Source organism: Phyllostomus hastatus, unplaced genomic scaffold (genome assembly GCF_019186645.2).
Source record: "Phyllostomus hastatus isolate PE091 unplaced genomic scaffold, TTU_PhHast_1.1 phas_contig_58, whole genome shotgun sequence".
Classification (NCBI taxonomy): Eukaryota; Metazoa; Chordata; class Mammalia; order Chiroptera; family Phyllostomidae; genus Phyllostomus; species Phyllostomus hastatus.
The window spans coordinates 28096047-28117029 of NW_025333916.1; the positions used below are offsets into that span (position 1 = coordinate 28096047).

Genomic DNA, 20983 nt, shown 5'->3' on the forward strand with positions numbered 1-20983 from the left:
TGGGGCTTGTGTCCTTCCCCTTTTGTGGTTACCATTTTCGCCTCTGTGTATGAGTTTAGTAGAAGGAATTCCCTTGCCATTTCCTGTTAGTTGAGTGGACTCCTTGGGGTGACTGAAAAGCTGTCCTTCTGGCCTAGTGGATGTTTTGCTCCGCTTGGCAGAATGAATTTAGTTATTCCCTGGGGTAGCTGTAAAGCTGTTTTTTCCTACTTAATTAGATGTCTGGTTCCATTGGCTCCTACCTTTTGTGTTAATATCTAACTAGCTTCCTACTCTAACATTTTGAGCAATAAATTAGAGATTATATATACCCATTCTTATTTGTTACAGTAAGATATTAGTACATGTTCCTAGACTGCAAGTATAATTTATATATTTCATTATGTTATGTGAGCAAAAATTGAACTGTTTCTACATTTTATTTATTTGTTGCTTTGTGAATTTTATGATGTCTAATACACACAACTGTTTTCCTTCACACACATCATTTTAAACATAAGAACAGTTTTAGAATAAACATCTGTACTATGCTTCCATATTTCTTAGAACATCACATACCATCACTTAAGTGCTTTTATTCAAACACAGTCATTAGTAATTAGGCCAAATTTGGACTTTTCATAGGCTGAACTATTGAAGCCTGATCCATCCCAATTTGTTTGGAAGATGGTAGTATTTTTAGTGCACTGAGAGATTCATGTTTCTTATATGCATATTGCACTGCCAGATATATATTATAGTATAAGAATGTTGGATTAACAGTTTTTTAAAAGTATATTTTATTGATTATGTTATTACATTTGTCCTATTTTTTTCCTCCCCTTTATTCCCCTCTACCTGCACCGCCCTCCCATCAGCATTTCCCCTGACCTTAGTTCACGTCCATGGGTCATACATGTAAGTTCTTTGGCTTCTGCATTTCCTATACTATTCTTAACCTCCCCCTGTCTATTTTGTGCCTACCATTTATGCTTCCTATGCCCTGTACGTTTTCTCCCACTCTCTCCCTTCTCCCTCCCCACTGATAACCTTCCATGTTATCTCTATTTCTGTGATTCTCTTCCTGTTCTAGTTGTTTGCTTAGTTTGTTTTTATTTTTATTTCTTAATAAAAACTTTTGTTCTAGGCTATACAAAGATCACCTGAGTGACTGAGATAAATAAGCTTACTTTTGTGTGCTTTAATTTCCATACTTTTAAAATGGAATACCTGCACAAATTGCTTCCCACGTTGGGATAATTTAGATCCCTATTTATTTTTTAATAAGGGAAAAACTAATTCCAAGGGTTACTGTAATAATAAATTAAAATAAATGTCAGAATTTATTTCTATAAATCCATAAGCCTATTTCCAAAAATTCTTTATTACAGACATTAAATCACATACCAACAATAAAAATTTAAAAGCACTCTTTATTGCACATTTACAATATATTTGACAACCTTATAGTTAAATGAATCACTAAATTAATTACATTTTGGACATGCATTGCCATTTTAGACTACTGAAAATCAGTCAATAAATTTTTTATTTCTTCAGGTGAATAATCCTGCAATTCAAAAAGTGTTAATATACTTCTATAAGTGTATATTGGTGGGAGTTAGTCTCTTTTTTAAATATTTACTATTCTTTTCTTGTAATAATGAAAAATGTTGCACTAAAGCTACTGGTAGTTCTGTTAAAAAAAGGGGCAGTCAGCTTTCTTGGTGACAGAAAGAGACATTTTTGAGGATGCCTAGAAACCCAAATTGAATATACCCTGTTAGATTAGTTTCAGAGAATATGTTTATCTTTAATGTATAAATTTGCCTGAGAATAAGTGGTGACTAAATATTTTCTGGTATCTACCCATATTTTTTCATTTTGTCTCTATACTATTTTTAAGTGGAAGAAAACCTCAGTCTTTATAATGAAGGTAAGTATAAAAGAGACACTGTAAAATTAGAGTACACAAATCCTAAATGAGAACTATGAAATTAATGGTGCATTGTTGCTAAGAGCTAGATAGATACATAAGTTCAGTTTGTTACATGAAAAACATTAATAAGTTACTTATATTCAGACTTTCTATAAACACCCACGTTTTATATAACACAATATTATAAAAATTTCAAAGCACACTTAAAAATGTTTAAGTAATTATTATCTACATCATTTGTGATTGTTCAACTGTAGTAAGGTGTGAAAATTCCTAAAACGGAAAGAAAAAGTAGCAAAGGAAGCAGAAAACGATGAACCCAATGACCCAGTTCACCGAATAAATATAGATGATCACCATGTCCATGTCGAACCACCAACCGCGGCTGTCGTCCTCAAAGTGCAGGTAGTCCATCCTGTGTGCGCCGTGTGGGAACTGCCTCCTCGTGACCGGAGCTGCGTGTCTGTGGAAGCCTAGAAGGGTGTGAACGTGTTACTTTAGAGTCCATCATATCCGGTATGTGTGCCCAGAAAGGACACTCCATGAGGAACACAGGTGCCATGAACTGGCCATACCTTAATTTTCACTAAACCATTTGTTGTATTCCTAATGGTTCTTTTCACTGGTAGGCAATGATCAGATGTTTCTTTCAGTTAAGGGTTTTAAGGGTAGGCACAGTAAAATTGGCAAAGTTACATTAGCTAATTAAAACTAGCAAAACTGAAGTAAAATTAGCTTTAATTTTTATAAATTTCAAACTATATGTCTACTTAGATGATTGGCTGGTACATAAAAAGTCAATCTCAAAAGTAAATGATAGTCTAAATAATAAGACTGAATGACATTTCTCAGAAATAGCACATCTCACTGAAAATGCTGTCTTTTTTTTCTTTGTGACATTTACATGTGAATTATTCAGAGCTTGAGTATACACTTGCCCAATGGCAACCTGGTTTTGCTGGCTGACCAATATGTAATTTCAAAAGTCTCTAAAAAATAAAATCAAATTTTCTAAACACTGATAATCTGATCATTAATCTTTGCTTTTTACTATTTACTGCCTATTCTATTTCTGTACTTAGACATGTTAGTAAGTGAAGACAATACAATAAACTGAACAGAAAAGATTAATTCTAATTTCAGGGGAAAAGGGGAAGAGTTTACAGGAACAAGTATAAAAGACACATGGACAAAAACTGGGGTGGGGTGGAAATGGGAGGGAGGTGGGGAGGGCTGGGGGAATGGGCTGGAAAGGGAATAAGAGACAGAAAACTGTACTTGAACAACAATTAAAAATAAAACAAAATAAAAAAATAAAAGATTAATTTTAGTATTTAATAATAACTTTGGTGATAAAGATTCTGTGATGCTTGAGCTTAAAACAGATTCTAGCTCATCCATTGTAAGAGCTGAATAATACTGAATACATATGCTGCTTATTCTGATCACTAGGCTACATTCACCTGGATATTAGTATGGTTATTTAAAGTCAAACTTCTTTGATCAGTAATGGTTCTAAATTATTGTTCATACATGTTTTATTTTTAAAACAAAAATCATATGTACTTAGGGTATAAAACATGACTTGACATAATTGTATGGTGAAATGACTACTATAGCCAAGCTAATTAACACAGCCGTCTCCTCAAATAATTACCTTTTTGTGGCTGTGAGAGCACCTGAAGTCTGTTGTGTTAGCAAATTTTCAGTGTCTTTTACGTATATGGTTTGCAAATATTTTCTCCCAATCCATAGGCTTTTTTATTGTTTCCTTTGCCATGCAGAAGTGTTTGGTTTGATGTAGTCTCACTTGTTTATTTTTGCTTTTGTTGCCTGAGCTTTTGATGTCAGATCCAAAAAAATCATTGTCAAGGTCAATACCAAGAAGCTTACCCTTTGTTTTCTTGCAGAGTTTTACAGTTTCAGGTCTTACATTTGAGTCTTCAATATATTTTGAGGTAATTTTTGTATATGGTATAGGCTAGGGTTCAATTTCACTCTTTTGCATGTGGCAGTCCAGTTTTTCCAGCACCACTTATTGAAAAGTCTGTTTTGTTGAAGAGATTATCCTTTCCCCATTTTGTACTCTTGGCACCCCCACTGAAAATTAGGTGAACTTACACGAGTGGGTTATTTCTGGGCTTTCTATTGTGTTCCATTGGTCTAAGTGTCTGTTTTTATGCCAGTACCATACTATGTTGATTAGAGCTTTGCAATATAATTTGAAATCAGGAAGCATAATACCTTACATTCTATCCTCCAAAGAGCTCTGGCTGTTCAGAGTCTTTTGTGGTTTCATACAAATTTTATGATTGTTCTTTCTATTTCTGTGACATACACCATGAGTATTTTGATAGGGATTGCAGTGACTCTTTCTTATATTGCTTTGAGTAGTGTGGATGTTGTAATAATATTAAATCCTCCAATCAGTGAACATGAAATAGCTTTCCATTTAATTATATCTCCTTTAATTTCTTTCATTAATGACTGAATTATATTAGGTTGATGTGTCAGCTTCTCTATTTTTTTGTTGGTCTTATTAGTATTATCTTTAATCTGATTTCTTTATAGGATTCTGTTTAATTAAGTCTCTTGTCCACTTTGCACTGGTAGTTTAGCTAAAACTAGATAATATAATAAAAAATCCATTTATCTGGGTACATGTAAACTTCAATTTATTGCAACTCACAGAAAACCAAACTAATGGAATGACTACTTCTGGCCAAGATGGAGGCATAGGTAGATATGCTTTGCTTCCTTGCACAACCAAAAGAAGGACAACAACCAGAAAATAAAACTTTAAAAACAAAAAAAAAAACCAGAACTGCCAGAAAACCAAACTTTATGGAAGTCCAACAACCAAGGATTTAAAGAAGAAACATTCATCCGGACTGGTAGGAGGGGTGGAAACAGGCAGCTGAGGAACTCCTACAGAGGAGTTCGCATAAGACTATCAGCTGATTTCTCAAAAGAAACCTTGCAGGCAAGAAGAAGCTGGAAAGAAGTATTCCAAGTCATGAAAGGCAAGGACTTACATCTAAGGACACACAGCAAGGCAGTGGACTGGGCAGGTGAGGCAGCAGCCAGCAGACTGGACAGTCCCACATTTGTGTGCAGATAAGTTGGAAGTAACAACTGAAAGGAGACACAGATTGTGCAACCCAGGGTTCCCACCCAGGAAACTAAAGCCTCAACACCTCTGGCTGTAAAAACCTGTGAAGGTTGCAGCAGTGGGAGTAACTTCCAGCCTCACAGGAGAGCTCACTGGAGAGACCCACAGGGTCCTAGAATGTACACAAACCCACCCACCCAAGAATCAGCACCAGAAGGCCCAATTTGCTTGTGGGTAGCAGAGAAGTGACTGAAAGTGGGTGAGGGCCTGAACAAGCAGCACTGTTTCCTCCCTGACCCCTCCCCTGCATATACAGTGCCACAATGCAGCGACTGGGTTGCTCCACCCTGGTGAATACCTAAGGCTCCACCCCCTAGAATGTAACAGGTGCGCCGAGACAAAGAACTATGGCCCAAATTAAAGAACAGCTCAAAACTTCAGAAAAAGATCTAAGCAACAAGGAGATAGCTAACCTATCAGATGCAGAGTTCAAAACACTGGTAATCAGCATGCTCACAGAAATGATTGAGTATGTATGCAAAATACAGGAAGAAGTGAAGGCTATTCAAAGTGATATAAAGGAAAAATATACAGGGAACCAACAGTGAAGGACTCAAACCAGGACTCAAACAATTTGGACCAGAAGGAAGAAATAAACATTCAACCAGAACAGAATGGAGAAAGAAGAATTCAAAAAAATGAGGAGAGGCTTAGGAACCTCTGGGACAACTTGAAACATTCCAACATCCAAATCATAGGAGTACCAGAAGGAGAAGAGGAAGAACAAGAAATTGAAAACTCATTTGAAAAAATAATGAAGGAAAACTTCCTCATTCTGGCAAAGTAAACAGACTTCCAGGAAGCCCAGAGAGTCCCAAAGAAATTGGACCCAAGGAAGAACACACTAAGGCACATCACAATTAAGTTACCCATAATTAAAAAGAGAGAATCTTAAAAGCAGCAAGAGAAAAGGAGACAGTTACCTACAAAGGAGTGCCCATAACATTATCAACTGACTTCTCAAAAGAAATCTTGTAGGCAAGAAGGGGCTGGAAAGAAGTATTCCAAGTCATGAAAGGCAAGGATCTATATCTAAGATCACTGTATCCAGCAAAACTATCATTTAGAATGGAAGGCCAGTTGAAGTGCTTCTCAGATAAGGTCAAGTTAATGGAGTTCATCATCACCAAACCCTTATTATATGAAATGTTAAATGGACTTAACCAAGAAAAAGAAGATCAAAACTATGAACAGTAAAATGGCAACAAACTCACAACTATCAACAAATGAACCTAAAACAAAAACAAACTAAGCAAACAACTAGAACAGGAACAGAATCACAGAAATGGAGATCACATGGAGGGTTATCAGTGGGGGCAAGAATGGGGGAAGAGCAGGGGAAAAGGGACAGGGAATAAGAAGCATAATTGGCAGGTACAAGATAGACAGGGGGAGGTTAAGAATAGTATAGGAAATGGAGAAGCCAAAGAACTTGTATGTATGACCCATGGACATGAACTAAGAGGGGAGAAATGCTGGTGGGAAGGAGGGTACAGGGTGGACGGGGATAAAAAAGAAAAAATGGGAGAACAAAAAAGAAACAAAAGAAAAAGAGAAAAATAAACTAATGAAGTCAGCCTTTCTGTGTTGTCCAAATCCCTATTTTCCTCAGCTAATATGACACACCATTGTAACATGTGAGTATTCCAGTGTAAGTCCTCACTAAATATTAGCAAAGCTCCTTTTTCTTCTGTGTAGATAAACATAATATAAACTTGAATGTTGTCTTCCTACATTCCAATGAATGGCCTTGCATCCAACCTGTGTGTATTCTGTTTTGGTGATATATTTAAGCTATTTCGATCCGAACAGCTTTTTAAAGCTGTTCTCTAAACTATAGTCACTATTGGAAAAGGAAAGGGGCCTTTCTGTTTGTGGAACAGAGAGGGTAAATAGGAATAGTTTTTCTCACATTCACATATTATCCTAACACATAAACACAAACATTCCCAAAGTAGTTTATATACCTAAAAACTTCTTTACAAATTTAGGCTGGGGAGCGGGTAACATTGTCATTGGAAATTATTGCTGTTACTTTTACATTTAAAAAATGTGATTTAGCTACCCCAAAAGACTATTTATAACCTTAGATTCTTCAGGTTCAAAAGTTCCAGTTGCTGGTGTGACGGAGGAAGGGCACTGATGGCAGAGTTGCAGAGAACAGCAGAGCTGAGAACAGAGGTGGCACAAAAGATGGAGCAGCATGAGGAGGGAGACCACACATGCTGGTTCTTTCCTGGACAGTCTCAGTTTGGTCATGTTGTCCTGGCATATGTATCAATAGTGCCCCTCTCACTCTAAAAGTGTCCTTGTGAATGCTAATTTCCTTTCTGGTGGAAGGTGGGAGAAAGAAAATGTGGGAAGACACTAGGCTACAGTATTTCCAGCTCTGAACACCGAGAGGCGATGGTAGCTCAGGATGGCTCAGGCAATAAGCTTTCACAGGCAGGCTGGATCATGGTCATTAAGCTGGACAATGACTATTGATTGGTTAATGTTAACTTCTTCAAAAGTTTTTTTTAAAGTAAAGAGGCAGTGGGTGTTTTCAATAATTTTGGAATTTCCAAAGCTGTAAACTGGAAGGGATAAATGCAATTTCTAAGTTAAAATCAAACTACAAGAAAATATCTTCACAGACATGGTTGCTGGATAAGTATTAGATTGACTGACATTAGAAAAGTTGTTGGGATACTAATCACAGTGATTAATTACAGATTGCACTGTAAAATGAGAATAGTGAAAATACCTAATTCACTGAGCTATTAAGAGGATTAGATGAATTAATACATATAAAGCATATGACTAGTCCACAGGAAAGGTTCAATGTTAGATTCTTATATTATTACTACTATCACTGCTGCTGCTAATACTACTACTTTTAATATGAGGAAGAAGCTGCCATTTTTTTTTTTGCCAGTGCTCATTCTTCATATTATGTCTACCTTTTCTGAGTAAACCAGTAAACTTACCATTGCTTGTTCAAGCAATGGCTGAGGCACAGTGTTTTTTAAGCATGAGTTGATTTCTCTAAGGCAGTTGCTTATTTTACATAGACTTTCAGAATATCAGATACTGAAAATAGGGAGTTTACTAAACATTTATGGAGAGTATAAGTGCTACATGTTAATGGCTAATGATTAAAGATATTTTAAGACATGGTTCCTGTCTTAAGAAACTATCAGTCTGGAACAGTGTTTCTCAAATCTTTTTTTATCATCCATGTTAGGAGAAAAAAATAAGTTAAATTTATATTTATTTTAAATTAAGTATCCTAATCAATAAATCCTAATGAAAGCAATTAAACAGTAAGGAGTAAGATTTTGTCAGGTAGCGCTGAGCCTTCCAGGGCCATAAACTACTGTGCTGCCTGTGCTTTCTTGTTCCCCAGAACCAATTTTTTGCCACCTTGGGGGCCAAACTGCCCCCATTTAAAATAAAAGCCTACATGACAATACACTAAAAATCATTATGATAACAGTCAATGTATATATTTTAATATATCATTCCAAAAATAGATCTGTTTTGAAGTTAATGGAATAAGAAACTTCTGGACTAGGAATTCACTTTTACACAAACTTAATCACAACCTACTATTGGTGATAAAACTGATAATAATTAGTTTGGTACTAAGTCATGGTTAATGAGTATCCAATATTAGTAGTACATTCCAACTATATGCTATTTAAAGAACACAGTAAAGACAAATACTTCATACTTATTTTCCTATGTGAAGGGAAAAAAGGTTTTTGGAGAAATTCACTGTGTGAAATCAAAGAGAAAGAAAGAACAGCAAAGATAATCTTGAAGTCGCTATCGGGTGTAGAATGAATATAAAGAAGAATCAGCATTCCAGAATCTCAAACGGGTACATCTGCTTCTTCATAAATTCTATCTTGTAAAAACAATTTGTCTCACAATTTCTCTCATTTCCAAGAAAAAACAAAGTTATGACTTATTTTCCCCAGAGAATATGGTCCAATTAATATTTGCTATCAAAAACCATAAAGCAAACTCCATTATTTTGAAGATTGTTTTCAGAGACAGAAAGACTGTTAGTTATCTTGAGATATTTATTTTTGCAATTGTAGCAACTTGCCAAATACTTAGAGTGGGTATTGAATACATGTTTGTTGAATGGGTGAATGAGTACCTATATATAAAAGGATATACTTAAGATAATAAAATGAATAATTAGCATATTACCTGGGACTGTCCTAAATCCAGCCTCTCAAATGCATTTTCAGTAGAATTTAATGTTATTATTAAAAATACCTTCTTCAGAGGCTAATTCAGTGCCCTAAAATCAGTATTCAAAAGGAGATATGTCCTACCCTTTATGTGATGGGACAAAGGTTGAAACACAGTGTTTCACTGCTCTATATTCTTCATATTATGTAAGCATTTTGTTTTGTCAAAAGTTGATTGATATAAGTAGGTCTTAGCAGAGGTGGATTGATATTTTTATAGTCACAAGTAAGTATAGAGTTCCTCAGTTAATATACTCAAAAACTTAATGCAAAATGGATTTTAAATTTTATCTTTATCTCCTATAGTTTTAGGACTGCAGAGTCAAATGTATTAATCCTGCAAAATTAAATTTTAATACTGAATAAGTTAAAATATGTTGCAGATTACTTATAATTTTATTGCACTTGCTTAATTTTCAATATAGTTTACAAAGTTATCAGACAAAATTGTATATACTTATTTCTTATCCTCAACCAAGGACATGCTTATTGATCTTAGAAGAGGGGTAGCAGGGAGAGGGAGGAGAGAAAAATCGATGTGAGAGAGAAACACCAATTGGCTGCTTCTTGCATGCATTCCAACTGAGGAATGAACCCATAACCCAGGCATGTTCAAATGGGAACATCAAGTGGGATGTTCCCATTTGCATCAAATGGGAATCAAGCCAGCGACCCTTTGGTTCTCAGGCCCGTGCTAATTCCACTGAGCCACACTAGCCAGGGCTAAAGGTTGTGGAGAACTTGATCTCTCCTTTTTGTGTTTTTTAAAAGATTTCATTTGTTTATTTTTAGAGAGAGGGGAAGGGAGGGAGAAGCAGTGGGAAAGAAACACCAGTGTGTGGTTGCCTCTCACACGCCCTCTACTGGAGACCTGGCCTGCAATCCAGGCATGTGCCCTGATTGGGAATTGAACCAGTGACCCTTTGGTTCTCAGGCTAGCACTCAATCCACTGAGCCACACCAGCTGGGGCTCTTTTTTTCCTTTGGAGAATTTAACATATTTGTTTAAAGTAGTTACTGGTAGGTAAAGATCTTCTGTTAACATTTTCTTGTTCTTGGGTGTTTTATAGATCCATTGTTCCTTGTTTCTTATCCTGCTCTCTTTTTTCATGTTCTGATGGCCTTCATATCAGTTTGCTTTGACTTCTTTATCATGTACCTTTGTGCAATTGCTAAGGTTTTTTTTTTCCTTGTGGTTACCAGGAGGCTTACATAAAATACCTTAAAATTCTAACACCTTATTTTTACATTGATCACAAGTTAACTTCAATAGGATTCCTAAACTTTACACTTTTATTTCTACTTCCTCTCACATTTTAGGTTATTGTTTTACAATTTACCTATTTTCATGCTGAGTAACAAATAATAGATTATTTTAGTTATGGTTATTTTTACATTAACTTTTAACTTTTAAGCTAGAGTTGTAAGTGAATTATGTACCACAATTAGCATATTATAGAATCTAACTTTGACTATGTATTTGCCATTACCAGTGAGTTTTGTACTACCTTCTTACATTTAGATACTGTTAATTAGTGTCCTTTTATTTCCACTCAAAGAGCTCCCTTTAATATTTCTTACAAGCAGATCTGGTTAGTGAACTCACTCAGCTTTTGTTTGTTAGGGTAAGTCTTTATCCCTCTTCTGTTTCTGAAGGACAGCTTCACTGGGCATCGAATTCTTAGTGGGCAGTTTTTTCTTTCAATATTTTTCATATGTCATTTCATTCTCTCCAGGTCTGAAGTTTCTGTTGAGAAATCCACTGATAGTTTTATGGGGGTTCTCATGTATGTAACCTCTCTTTACTCTTGCTGCTTTTAAAAATCTCTTTTGTCTTTGACTTTTGACAAATTTATTATAATGTATCTCAGTGTAGTCCTATTTGGGATATTTTGGGCCTCACAGATTTAGATGTTCATTTCTCACCTCAGGTTTGGGAAATTTTTAGCCATTATTGTTTTAAATATACTTTGTGTACCTCTCTCTTTCTCTCCTGCTAGAATTTCCATAAACACAAATATTGTTTCTTTTCATTTTATCCCACTGGTCCTAGAGACTTTCTTCACTCTTTTTTACTTATTTATTTTTTTGTTTCTCTGACTGGATAATTTGAAATGTCCTATCCCCCATGTCTCTAATTCTTTCTTCTACATGATCAAGTCTGCTTTAGGACCTACTGAGTTCTTCAGATCAATTACATTTTTCAATTCTACAATTTCTGTTTTTTTATGGTTTTTATTTCTTTCTCAAAATTCTTGTTTTGTTCAAGCACTATTTTCCTAATTTTGTTTAGCTAGCTGTGTGTTCATGTAGTTCACTAAACTTCCTTAAGAGAATTATTTTGAGTTCTTTGACATAGATCACCAATTCTTTAGGGTCAGTTATTAGAGCTTTATTAGTTTCCTTTGGTGGTGCCATATTTACCTTATTTTGCATTATCCTGGATTCCTTACATTGGTATCTGCACACTGAGTAATTGTGCTCTTCTTATAGACTTCACAGGTTTCCTTAGGCAGACAGACCTGTACCAGTCAACTCATTTTGGGTTTCTGGGTGTGTCTACTGGCGATAACCTTAGGGAGGTGGGGCCTGCTATTATGGTCTGTTTTGGGGTGAGGCAACTGACCTAGCTCTGAGGTTGGGGACTGGGGGTGGTGTGCCACTGAATGAGAAGTTGGATAGGACTCCTGGCTTTGATCCCTATCCAAGTAAAGCTGTAGGATAAGGTACTGTTATACAGGATGGAGCAAAAGTAGTTTTATAGTTGTGAATATGCAAAACAGAGTTTATTGTTGTATTATTATTTATTAATTGTTGTATTTTCTGTACAAACAACTGTAAGCCTACTTTTGCCCCCAACCTGTAGTACATGGGACTCTGAATCAGCTTCCCTGGACTGGCTGTCCAGCAGCATGGTATTCAGGGTTTGTATGGCTCACTGTGGACCCAACTCAAGCAAGAGTGAGCACTTAACTCTCTGGTCAGGTGAGGCCACCAGTTTTGCTCTGAAGACAGGGAAAGCCACGAGCTATGCTTCTGTTCAAGTGTTAACCATCTGCAGGGGTGTTGGATGGGCTCTGTAGCTTCCTGTGTGCTCTGCTCAGGTTCCCTGGTTGGGCAGGAACCCCCATAAGAGTACAGCCAGGTTTTTCAGCAGAAACTTCCAGGCAGAAACTAGTAAGATGATATATTCAAAGTATTACAACAGGAAAACAAAATGGCCAACCAAAAATACTCTACCTGGTGGTAAGCTTGTCCCTCAGAATTAAAGGAGAAAGATTTTCCCAAACACTAGTAGGCCAGCTTTCCAGAAATGTTATAAGGTTATTTTTCAAGTTAAAACCAAAGGGCACTAATTAGTAACAGGACATCATAAAGAATTAAAAATAAGCATAATAAGAAGTTATTAATGGGTGCACAATATAAAAAAGATGCAAATTGTGACATCAGAAACATGTGGGTGGAAGGAACTTTTCTATGCATCTGAAGATAAGTTATCAGTTTAAAAATACACTTGTAAATACAAGATGTTTTATGTAAGCCTCACAGTAACCAGGAAAAAAGAACCTATAGTAAGTAGATAGACAAAACAAAAAGACAAAGGTGTGACAGTATACCACTACAGAATTCATCAAGTTACAAAGAAAGCAAGAGAGTAATAAAGGAACAAGGGAAAATAAACACAAAATCAATACCAAATAGCAATAAGTTCATACCTACTGATATTTCTTTAAATATAGATGGACTAAATTCACCACTCAACAACAAAGAGTGGCTGAATAGATTAAAAAACAAAAACAAAAACCAAGATCCAGCCCTGACCAGTGTGGCTCAGTTGGTTGGTTGTCCTGCAAAGCAAAACATCACTGGTTCAATTCCCAGTCAGGACACATGTCTAGGTTACAGGTTCATGAGAGGAAATCAATTGATGTATCACCCACACATTGATGTTTCCCTCCTTCTGTATCTTCCTCCTTTCCCCTCTCTCTAAAAATAAATAAAACCTTTAAAAAATAACAAAGAACAAGATCCAACTACATGCTATGTACAAGGAACTCACTTCAGCTTTAACACATAGGGAGAAAGGGAAGGAATGGAAAAAGATATTCCATGCAAATAAAAAAATGAAAGAAATCAGAGGTAGCTATAGTTATATCAGAAAAAATACACTTTACACTAAGACTGTATCATGAGACAAAGAATGTCATCATATAATTATAAGGGGCTCAGCTCATCAAGAGGATATAACATTAATACATATTTATGCACCAACACAGGGACACCTAAATATATAAAGCAAATATTTAATAGAGCTGAAGGGGGAAATAGACAGCAATGCAACAGTAGTAGAGGACTTCAATATTCCACTTTCAAAAAATAATAGATAATTGCAACAGAAAATCAATAAGGAAACATTAGATTTAAACTACATGTTGGATCATATGATCAAAGATACACAGAGAGAACATTCCATCCAAAATCAGCAAAATACATATTCTCAAATGCACTGGAATATTTTCTAGGATAGATCATATATTAGGTCACAAAAAGTCTCAATGAATTAAAAAAGACTGAAATCATAGTAAGTATCTTTTCCAACTACAGTGGTATGAATGCAGAAATCAATTGTGTGAAGAACACTGGAAAATTCACAAATTCACAGAGATCAACAACATACTCCTCAACAACCAATGGGTCGTGGAAGAAACTGGAAGAGAAATCAGAAGTTATCCTGACACAAACCAAAATGAAAACACGACATGTTAAAACTTACTGGGATGCAACAAAGGCAGTTCTAAGAGGGAAGTTCACAGTGATAAACACACACACTAAGGAAAAAAAAGAAAGATTTCAAAGAACAAACTAAGCCCAAAGTTAGTAGAAGGACAAAAATATCAGAGTAGAAAATAAAGACTAAAAACACAATAGAAAAAATAATGAAACTAAGCAGATTTTTAAAAAGGAAACATGAAACAGACAAACCTTTAGCTAGCCTTACGAAGAAAACAATGAAGACTCAAAAAGTGAAATTATGAATGAAAGAGGAGACATTACAACTGATACCGGACACATACAAATGGTTATAAAAGACTACTATGATCAGTTATATGCCAACAAATTGAACAAGTTAGGTAAAATGTGTAAGTTCCTAGGCACATACCAAGACTGAATCATGAGAGAACAGAAAGTGTGTACGGGTGAATTACTATTAAGAACACTGAATCAGCAATCAAAAACCTCTCATCACTTATTGTTTGTTGATTTATTGATGATAATCATTCTGGCAAGTGTGAGGTGATATCTAACTGTGGTTTTAATTTGCATTTCTCTGATGATTAGTGACATTGAGCATCTTTTGATATGTCTAATGGCCATTTGTATGTCCTCTTTGGAGAAGTGTCTATTCAGGTCCTTTGCCCATTTTTTGAATTGGATTTTTTTGGTGATAAGTTTGTAAGTTCTTTATAAATTTTGGATATTAACCCCTAATCAGATATATTGGCAAATATGTTCTTCCATTTAGTGGGTTGTCTTTTCATTTCATTGATGGTTTCCTTTGCTGTGTAAAAACTCTTTAGTTTGATATCCCATTTGTTTATTTTTTCTTTTGCCTTGCCCAAGGTGATATATCAGAAAATTATTACTAAGAGCAATGTCTGAGATTTTACTGCCTATGCTGGCGAGGATGTGGAGAAACGGGAACCCTTCTGCACTGTTGGTGGGAATGCGGACTGGTGCAGCCACTGTGGAAAGTAGTATGGAGTTACCTCAAAAACTAAAAATGGAAATGCCTTATGATACAGCAATTCCACTTTTGGCAGTTGATCTGAAGAAAGCTGAAACACTAATTTGAAAGAATATATGCACCCCAGTATGTTCAATGCAACATTATTTACAATAGTCAAGATGTGGAACCAGCCCAAGTGTCCATCAGTAGATGAGAGGATAAAACAGCTATAGCACATTTACAAATGGAATACTATTTGGCAGTAAAAAAAAAAAAAAAGAAGAAAATTTTACCCTAGGCAATAGCACGATGGACCTGGAGAACATTATGCTAGGTGAAATAAGCCAGTCAGAGAAAGACAAATACCATATGATTTTACTCATATATGGGAGCTAATGAACAAACTGAACTAATACACAAAACAGAGGCAGACTCATAGGCAGCAGGCTATCATAGAACAAAAAATCTGAAAAAATGTATGGAACCACAAAAGACCCCAGATAGCTAAAGCAATCTTGAGAAAGAACAAAGATTGAGGCATCATACTCCCTTTTGCAAATATACCACAAAGCTACAGTAATCACACTGGTCTTGGCTATGATTTCTTTAGGTTTGACACCAAAAGCAAGGACAACAATAGCAGAAACAACTGTGACTACATCATACTAAAAAGCTGTTGCTCATCAAAGAAACTCACCAATGAAATAAAAAAGAAATCTATGAATTGAGAGAAAACACAGGCAAACCACATATCTAATAAAGGCATTAATATCCAAAATACACAAGAAACTCACAGAACTCCATAGAAGAAACACAAATAACTAGCTCTGACCGGTATGGTTCAGTTGGTTGAGTGCTGTCCTGTAAAACAAAAGGTCACTGGTTCGATTCCTGGTCAGGGCACATGCCTGGGTTGTGGGTTCTGTCCCAGGTTGGGGCATGTACACAAGGCAGTTGATTCATGTTTCTCTCTCACACTGATGTTTCTCTACCTCTCTTTCACCCTCCCATCCCCTCGCTCTAAAATAAATAATACCTCAAAAAATGGGCAGAGGACCAAAATAGACCATTTTTCAAACAGTATATACAAATGGCTCACAGATACATAAAAATTGCTCAACATCACTAATTATTGAGAAAATGCATTCAAAATCACAATACAATATCACCTCATACCTGTTTAGAATGGCTATTATTGAAAACATGAATACACACTTCTCCAGGATATACAGAGGACCCATAGACATATGAAAAAATGCTCAACATCACTATCCAACAGAGAGATGCAAATTAAAACCATAATGAGATATCACCTCACACCTGTTAGAATGTCTACCATTAATAAATCAACAAGGGACTTCTGGCCAAGATGGAGGCATAGGTGGACGCACCCTACCTCCACGCATAACCAAGATTAGAATAACAACAATTTAGAGGCAGAATAACACCCAGAACTGATAGAGAATTTATCTGAATGGAAGTTGGACAGCCAAGAAGTTGAAGTAGACCGTTCATCCAGACCCATAGGAGGGGCGGAGAGGAGCAGCCGGGCATGGGTTGCGGCACGTGAACAGGGAGAATTGGGTGCATAAGAAAACCAGGAGTGCCTAAGGCATCTGGGGTGCGCAAGATTGCAGTGGGTGGACCCTGAGTACGCAGGCGGCAGCTGGCAGACCCAGTGAGGCAGCGATTGTGGAGCAGGGCAGAGCGCGCAACCCAGAATCCCAGAGAAGGGACTGAGGTCCCAGAGAATGGAGCTATTGCCCTTGTTCCCTCCCGCCCCTGCCCCAGCCCCAGCCCCCACATATGATGTCACAATCTAGCGACTGGGGAGCCCAGACCCAGTGAACACCTAAGGCTCCACCCCTCACCATAACAGGAGTGACCAGACCACAGAGAGAGAGAGAGAGAGAGAGAGAGAGAGATGTCTCAAACAGAAGAACAGATCAATGCCCGAGGACTCATCATTTTAAGCGACCGAGAGATAGCCAATCTATCAGATGCATAGTTCAAAATACTGGTGATCAGGAAGCTCACAGAATTGGTTGATTTTGGGTGCAAATTACATGAAAAAATGCAGGTTACCATAAAAGAGATGAAGGAAAATGCACAGAGAACCAATAGTGATGGGAAGGAAACTGGGACTCAAAACAATAGAGTAGACCAGAAGGAAGAAAGAAACAACCAAACAGGAAAGAATGGAGAAATAAGAATTCAAAAAATCAAGGAGAAGCTTAGGAACCTCCAGGACATCTTTAAACGTTCCAACATCTGAATTATAGCGGTACCAGAAGGGGAAGAGGAAAAGCAACAGATTGAACATGTATTTGAATAATAAAGGAGAACTTCCCCATTCTGGCAAAGGAAATAGACTTCCAGGAAATCCAGGAAGCTCAGAGAGTCCCAAAGAAGTTGGACCCAAGGAGGAACACACCAAGGCACATCATAATTACATTAGCCAAGGTAAAAATGAAGGAGAGAATCCTAGAAGCAGCAAGAGATAAGGGGACAGTAACCTAAAAAGGAGTTCCCATCAGACTGTCAGCTGATTTCTCAAAAGAGACCTTACACCCTGGCTGGCGTAGCTCAGTGGATTGAGCGCGGGCTGGGAACCAAAGTGTCCCAGGTTCGATTCCCAGCCAGGGTACATTCCTGGGTTGCAGGCCATAACCCCCAGCAACCGCACATTGATGTTTCTCTCTCTCTCTCTCTCTCCCTCCCTTCCCTCTCTAAAATGAATAAATAACATCTAAAAAAAAAAAAGAGAGACCTTACAGGCAAGAAGGGGCTGGAAAGAAGTATTCCAAGTCATGAAAGACAGGGACCTATATCCCAGATTACTCTATCCAGCAAAGCTTTAATTTAGAATGGAAGGGCAGATAAAGTGCTTCTCAGATAAGGTCAAGTTAAAGGAGTTCATCATCACCTTTAACATTTTATGAAATGTTAAAAGGACTTATCTAAGAAAAGAAGATTAAAAAAACCATGTATAGTAAAAGGACAGCAAAGTCACAATTATTAACAACCACACCTAAAGCAAAACCAAAAGAAACTAAGCAAACAACTAGAACAGGAACAGAACCACAGAAATGGAGATCACATGGAGGGTTAGCAACAGGGGGAGTGGAAGGAGGACAGAGGGGGAAAAGGTACAGAGAATAAGTAGCATAGATTGTAGGTTGAAAATAGATAGGGGGAGGGTAAGAATAGTATGGGAAATGTAGAAGCTAAAGAACTTATAAGTACGACACATGGACATGACTAAAGGGGGGGATGTGGGTGGGAGAGGGTGTACAGGGTGGAGGGGAGTGAAGGGGGAAATGGGACAACTGTAATAGCATAGTCAATAAAATATATTAAAAAATAAATAAATCAACAAACAAATTCTGACAAGGATATGGAGAAAGTGAACTCTAGTGCACTTTTGATGAAAATGCAGACTGGTGCAGCTGCTGTGGCAAACACTATGGAATTTCCTTAAAATTAAAAATGGAGTGCCTTATGATTCTGCTGCTGGGAATATATCCTAAGAATCCTGAGTCACCAATTCATAGCAGCGCTATTTACAATAGCTAAGTGTTAGAAACAGCCCACATACACATCAGTAAATGAGTGGATTAAAAAACTGTGGTACATTCACACAATGAAATACTACACAGCAGAAAGAAAGAAGTCCTACCATTTGTGACAGCATGGATGGAACTGGAGGCTATTATGCTAAATGAAATAAGCTAGTTGGTGAAAGATAAATATCATTATGACCTCACTTATAACCGCAATTTAATGAACAAAATAAACTAACAAGAAAAATAGAACCAGAGATATGGAAACATGGAACAGACTGATAGCTGTAGGAGGGGAGGAGGGTGGGGGGGGATGGTGGAAGGAATGGGAAGGGACTAATTGAAAAACATGCATGAATGACACATGGACGTGGAAAAAAGGAGAGGGGATTAACTGTGGGCTAGAGGGGTGGGCTGGGTGGAGGAAGGCAAAAGGGAAAAACATGGGGACTGCTGTAATAGAATAAACAATAAAAAAATTTTCAGAGAGAAAAAAAGAAGTGTTGCCTGAATTGAAATGAAAGGAAAAAAAGGCACATTACCTTATGGAGAGTAAAGCAGCTGTATGAGTCAAAAAACCCCACCAGAAATAACAAATGCTGTTGAGGATGTGGAGAAAAGAAAACCTGTATATACTTTTGGTGGGAATATAAACTGGTACAATCACCATGGATAACGGTATGCAGGTTCCTCAAGAAATTAACAATAGAACTACCATATGATTAAGCAATGCTACTTCTGAGTATACAAAGGAAACAAAATAATTATCTTGAAAAGTTATCTGTCATTTCCATGTTCGTTGCAGCATTATTTACAATAGCCAAAGAATGGAAATAACCTAAGTGTTCATTGATGGATAAGTAGGTACAGAAAAGGTGGTGTGTGTGTTTGTGTGTGTGTACAGCCTATTCAGAAAGTATCCAGCCATGTAATATGAAAAATAAAAACATTCATTGAAGAAGATACAAAATACAAGAAACATACCTAGGGCAATGATACCTCAGTCCCCTTCAAAGTAGGCACCTTGGAACCTCATATAGTTCTCCTAGTCACCACCAGCCGCCCTGTCATATTTTCCTGAATCTCACTGACAGTCTGAAATCTCTTCCCTTTCAAAGGTGATTTTAGCTTTGGGAAAAGCCAGAAGTTGCAAGGCACCAAATCTGGGCTGTAGGGGGGCTGAGTCACCTGGGTGATTTGATGTTTTGCCAAAAAAACCCTGCATGGGATAGGATGCACAAGTGGACTTGCTGTTGTGATGAAGTTGCCAATCACCAGTTGCCCATAGCTGTGGCCTTCTGAATCATCTGAATAGTTTCCATGGAGGAATGTTCAAGCTTAGTGCAAAATCTGATGCAGATTTTTGCTCTACTTGCTCATTTTGAATGCAATGGAAGGCTCGCTCAACGAGGTGTCTACCACCCCCAGTAACTAGTATGGTGAAGTTGTCATTGTTCATGTGTGGGAATCTAGTCCACTCTCCTTGGCTGCCAGGTTATATTGATGTCGCATAAACCATTCTCATCACATTAACAATGGCTGGACTTTTTCCAGACAGACCTCATATATCTTCAGATTATACTATAAAATCTGGAATTTATATATAACCTTATATTATTTGCAAACTACCTATAAAGTATTTCAGAAACAAAGTAGTGATTTTAAATAATAATGCAATATAGTAGGCACCTCTATTGTATTACTGAAATAACAGAATTGTTCATAAAACAGTAGCATCTAAAATCTCAACAAAACCTGAATTACTATGATACAATTTTAGAGAAGTGAAACATCTATGTAGAGTAGGACTTTGCTAATAAAAACCATTGCATTGCCAGCATGATTGAAAAGTGTCTGTTTTAAGTATCCTAAATGGCTTTGATTAATTATAACACAAGCCTGATACTGCCCTGATACTGCTGTTGTAGGTAAAGATCAGAAATTTTCATGTGTTCAACTGTTTGCAAATTTTCAATAGCAAAGTATAAATCTAGAAACATTAAAACATTTTCATATTATCCTATTAATTTTAGTGACCCAATACTCTAATAAAGGTTGAAGTTTGTGGTCATATATCTCATTTAATATTCACCTGTTTTAAGTAATACTAAATAAGCCCACCTCATGTATACTGTAAAGATGGTAGATGTGGGTACAGCTTTGGTGTGGCAAACCATGGCTATAGCACCAGTCGGCCAAAAGGCCCGGACTTGCAAGCACATCTTAATATCATGAGCACGTGGCCCCGAAAGGAAAGAAGCAGGAACCAACTCTTCCTTCTTCACCAGAGACTTGCCTTTTTTGGAACTTCTTTTCCTCTCTCGAGACTACCTGATAACCATTTCAACACACTTT

At 36.9% G+C, this 20983-nt stretch overlaps 1 protein-coding gene across 6 annotated transcripts in view; it reads right to left on the reverse strand.

Moving 5' to 3' along the window:
- Positions 1–1394: 1394 nt before the first annotated feature.
- RNF180 (ring finger protein 180) overlaps positions 1395–20983 on the reverse strand; it is a 170062-nt gene continuing 150473 nt past the window's right edge. For all 6 annotated transcript variants that reach the window (XM_045847704.1, XM_045847706.1, XM_045847708.1 and 3 more), the window contains one exon: positions 1395–2391. In XM_045847704.1, the coding sequence (XP_045703660.1) occupies positions 2192–2391 (200 nt within the window). In that variant the 3' untranslated portion in view covers positions 1395–2191. The remainder of the gene's footprint in view (positions 2392–20983) is intronic.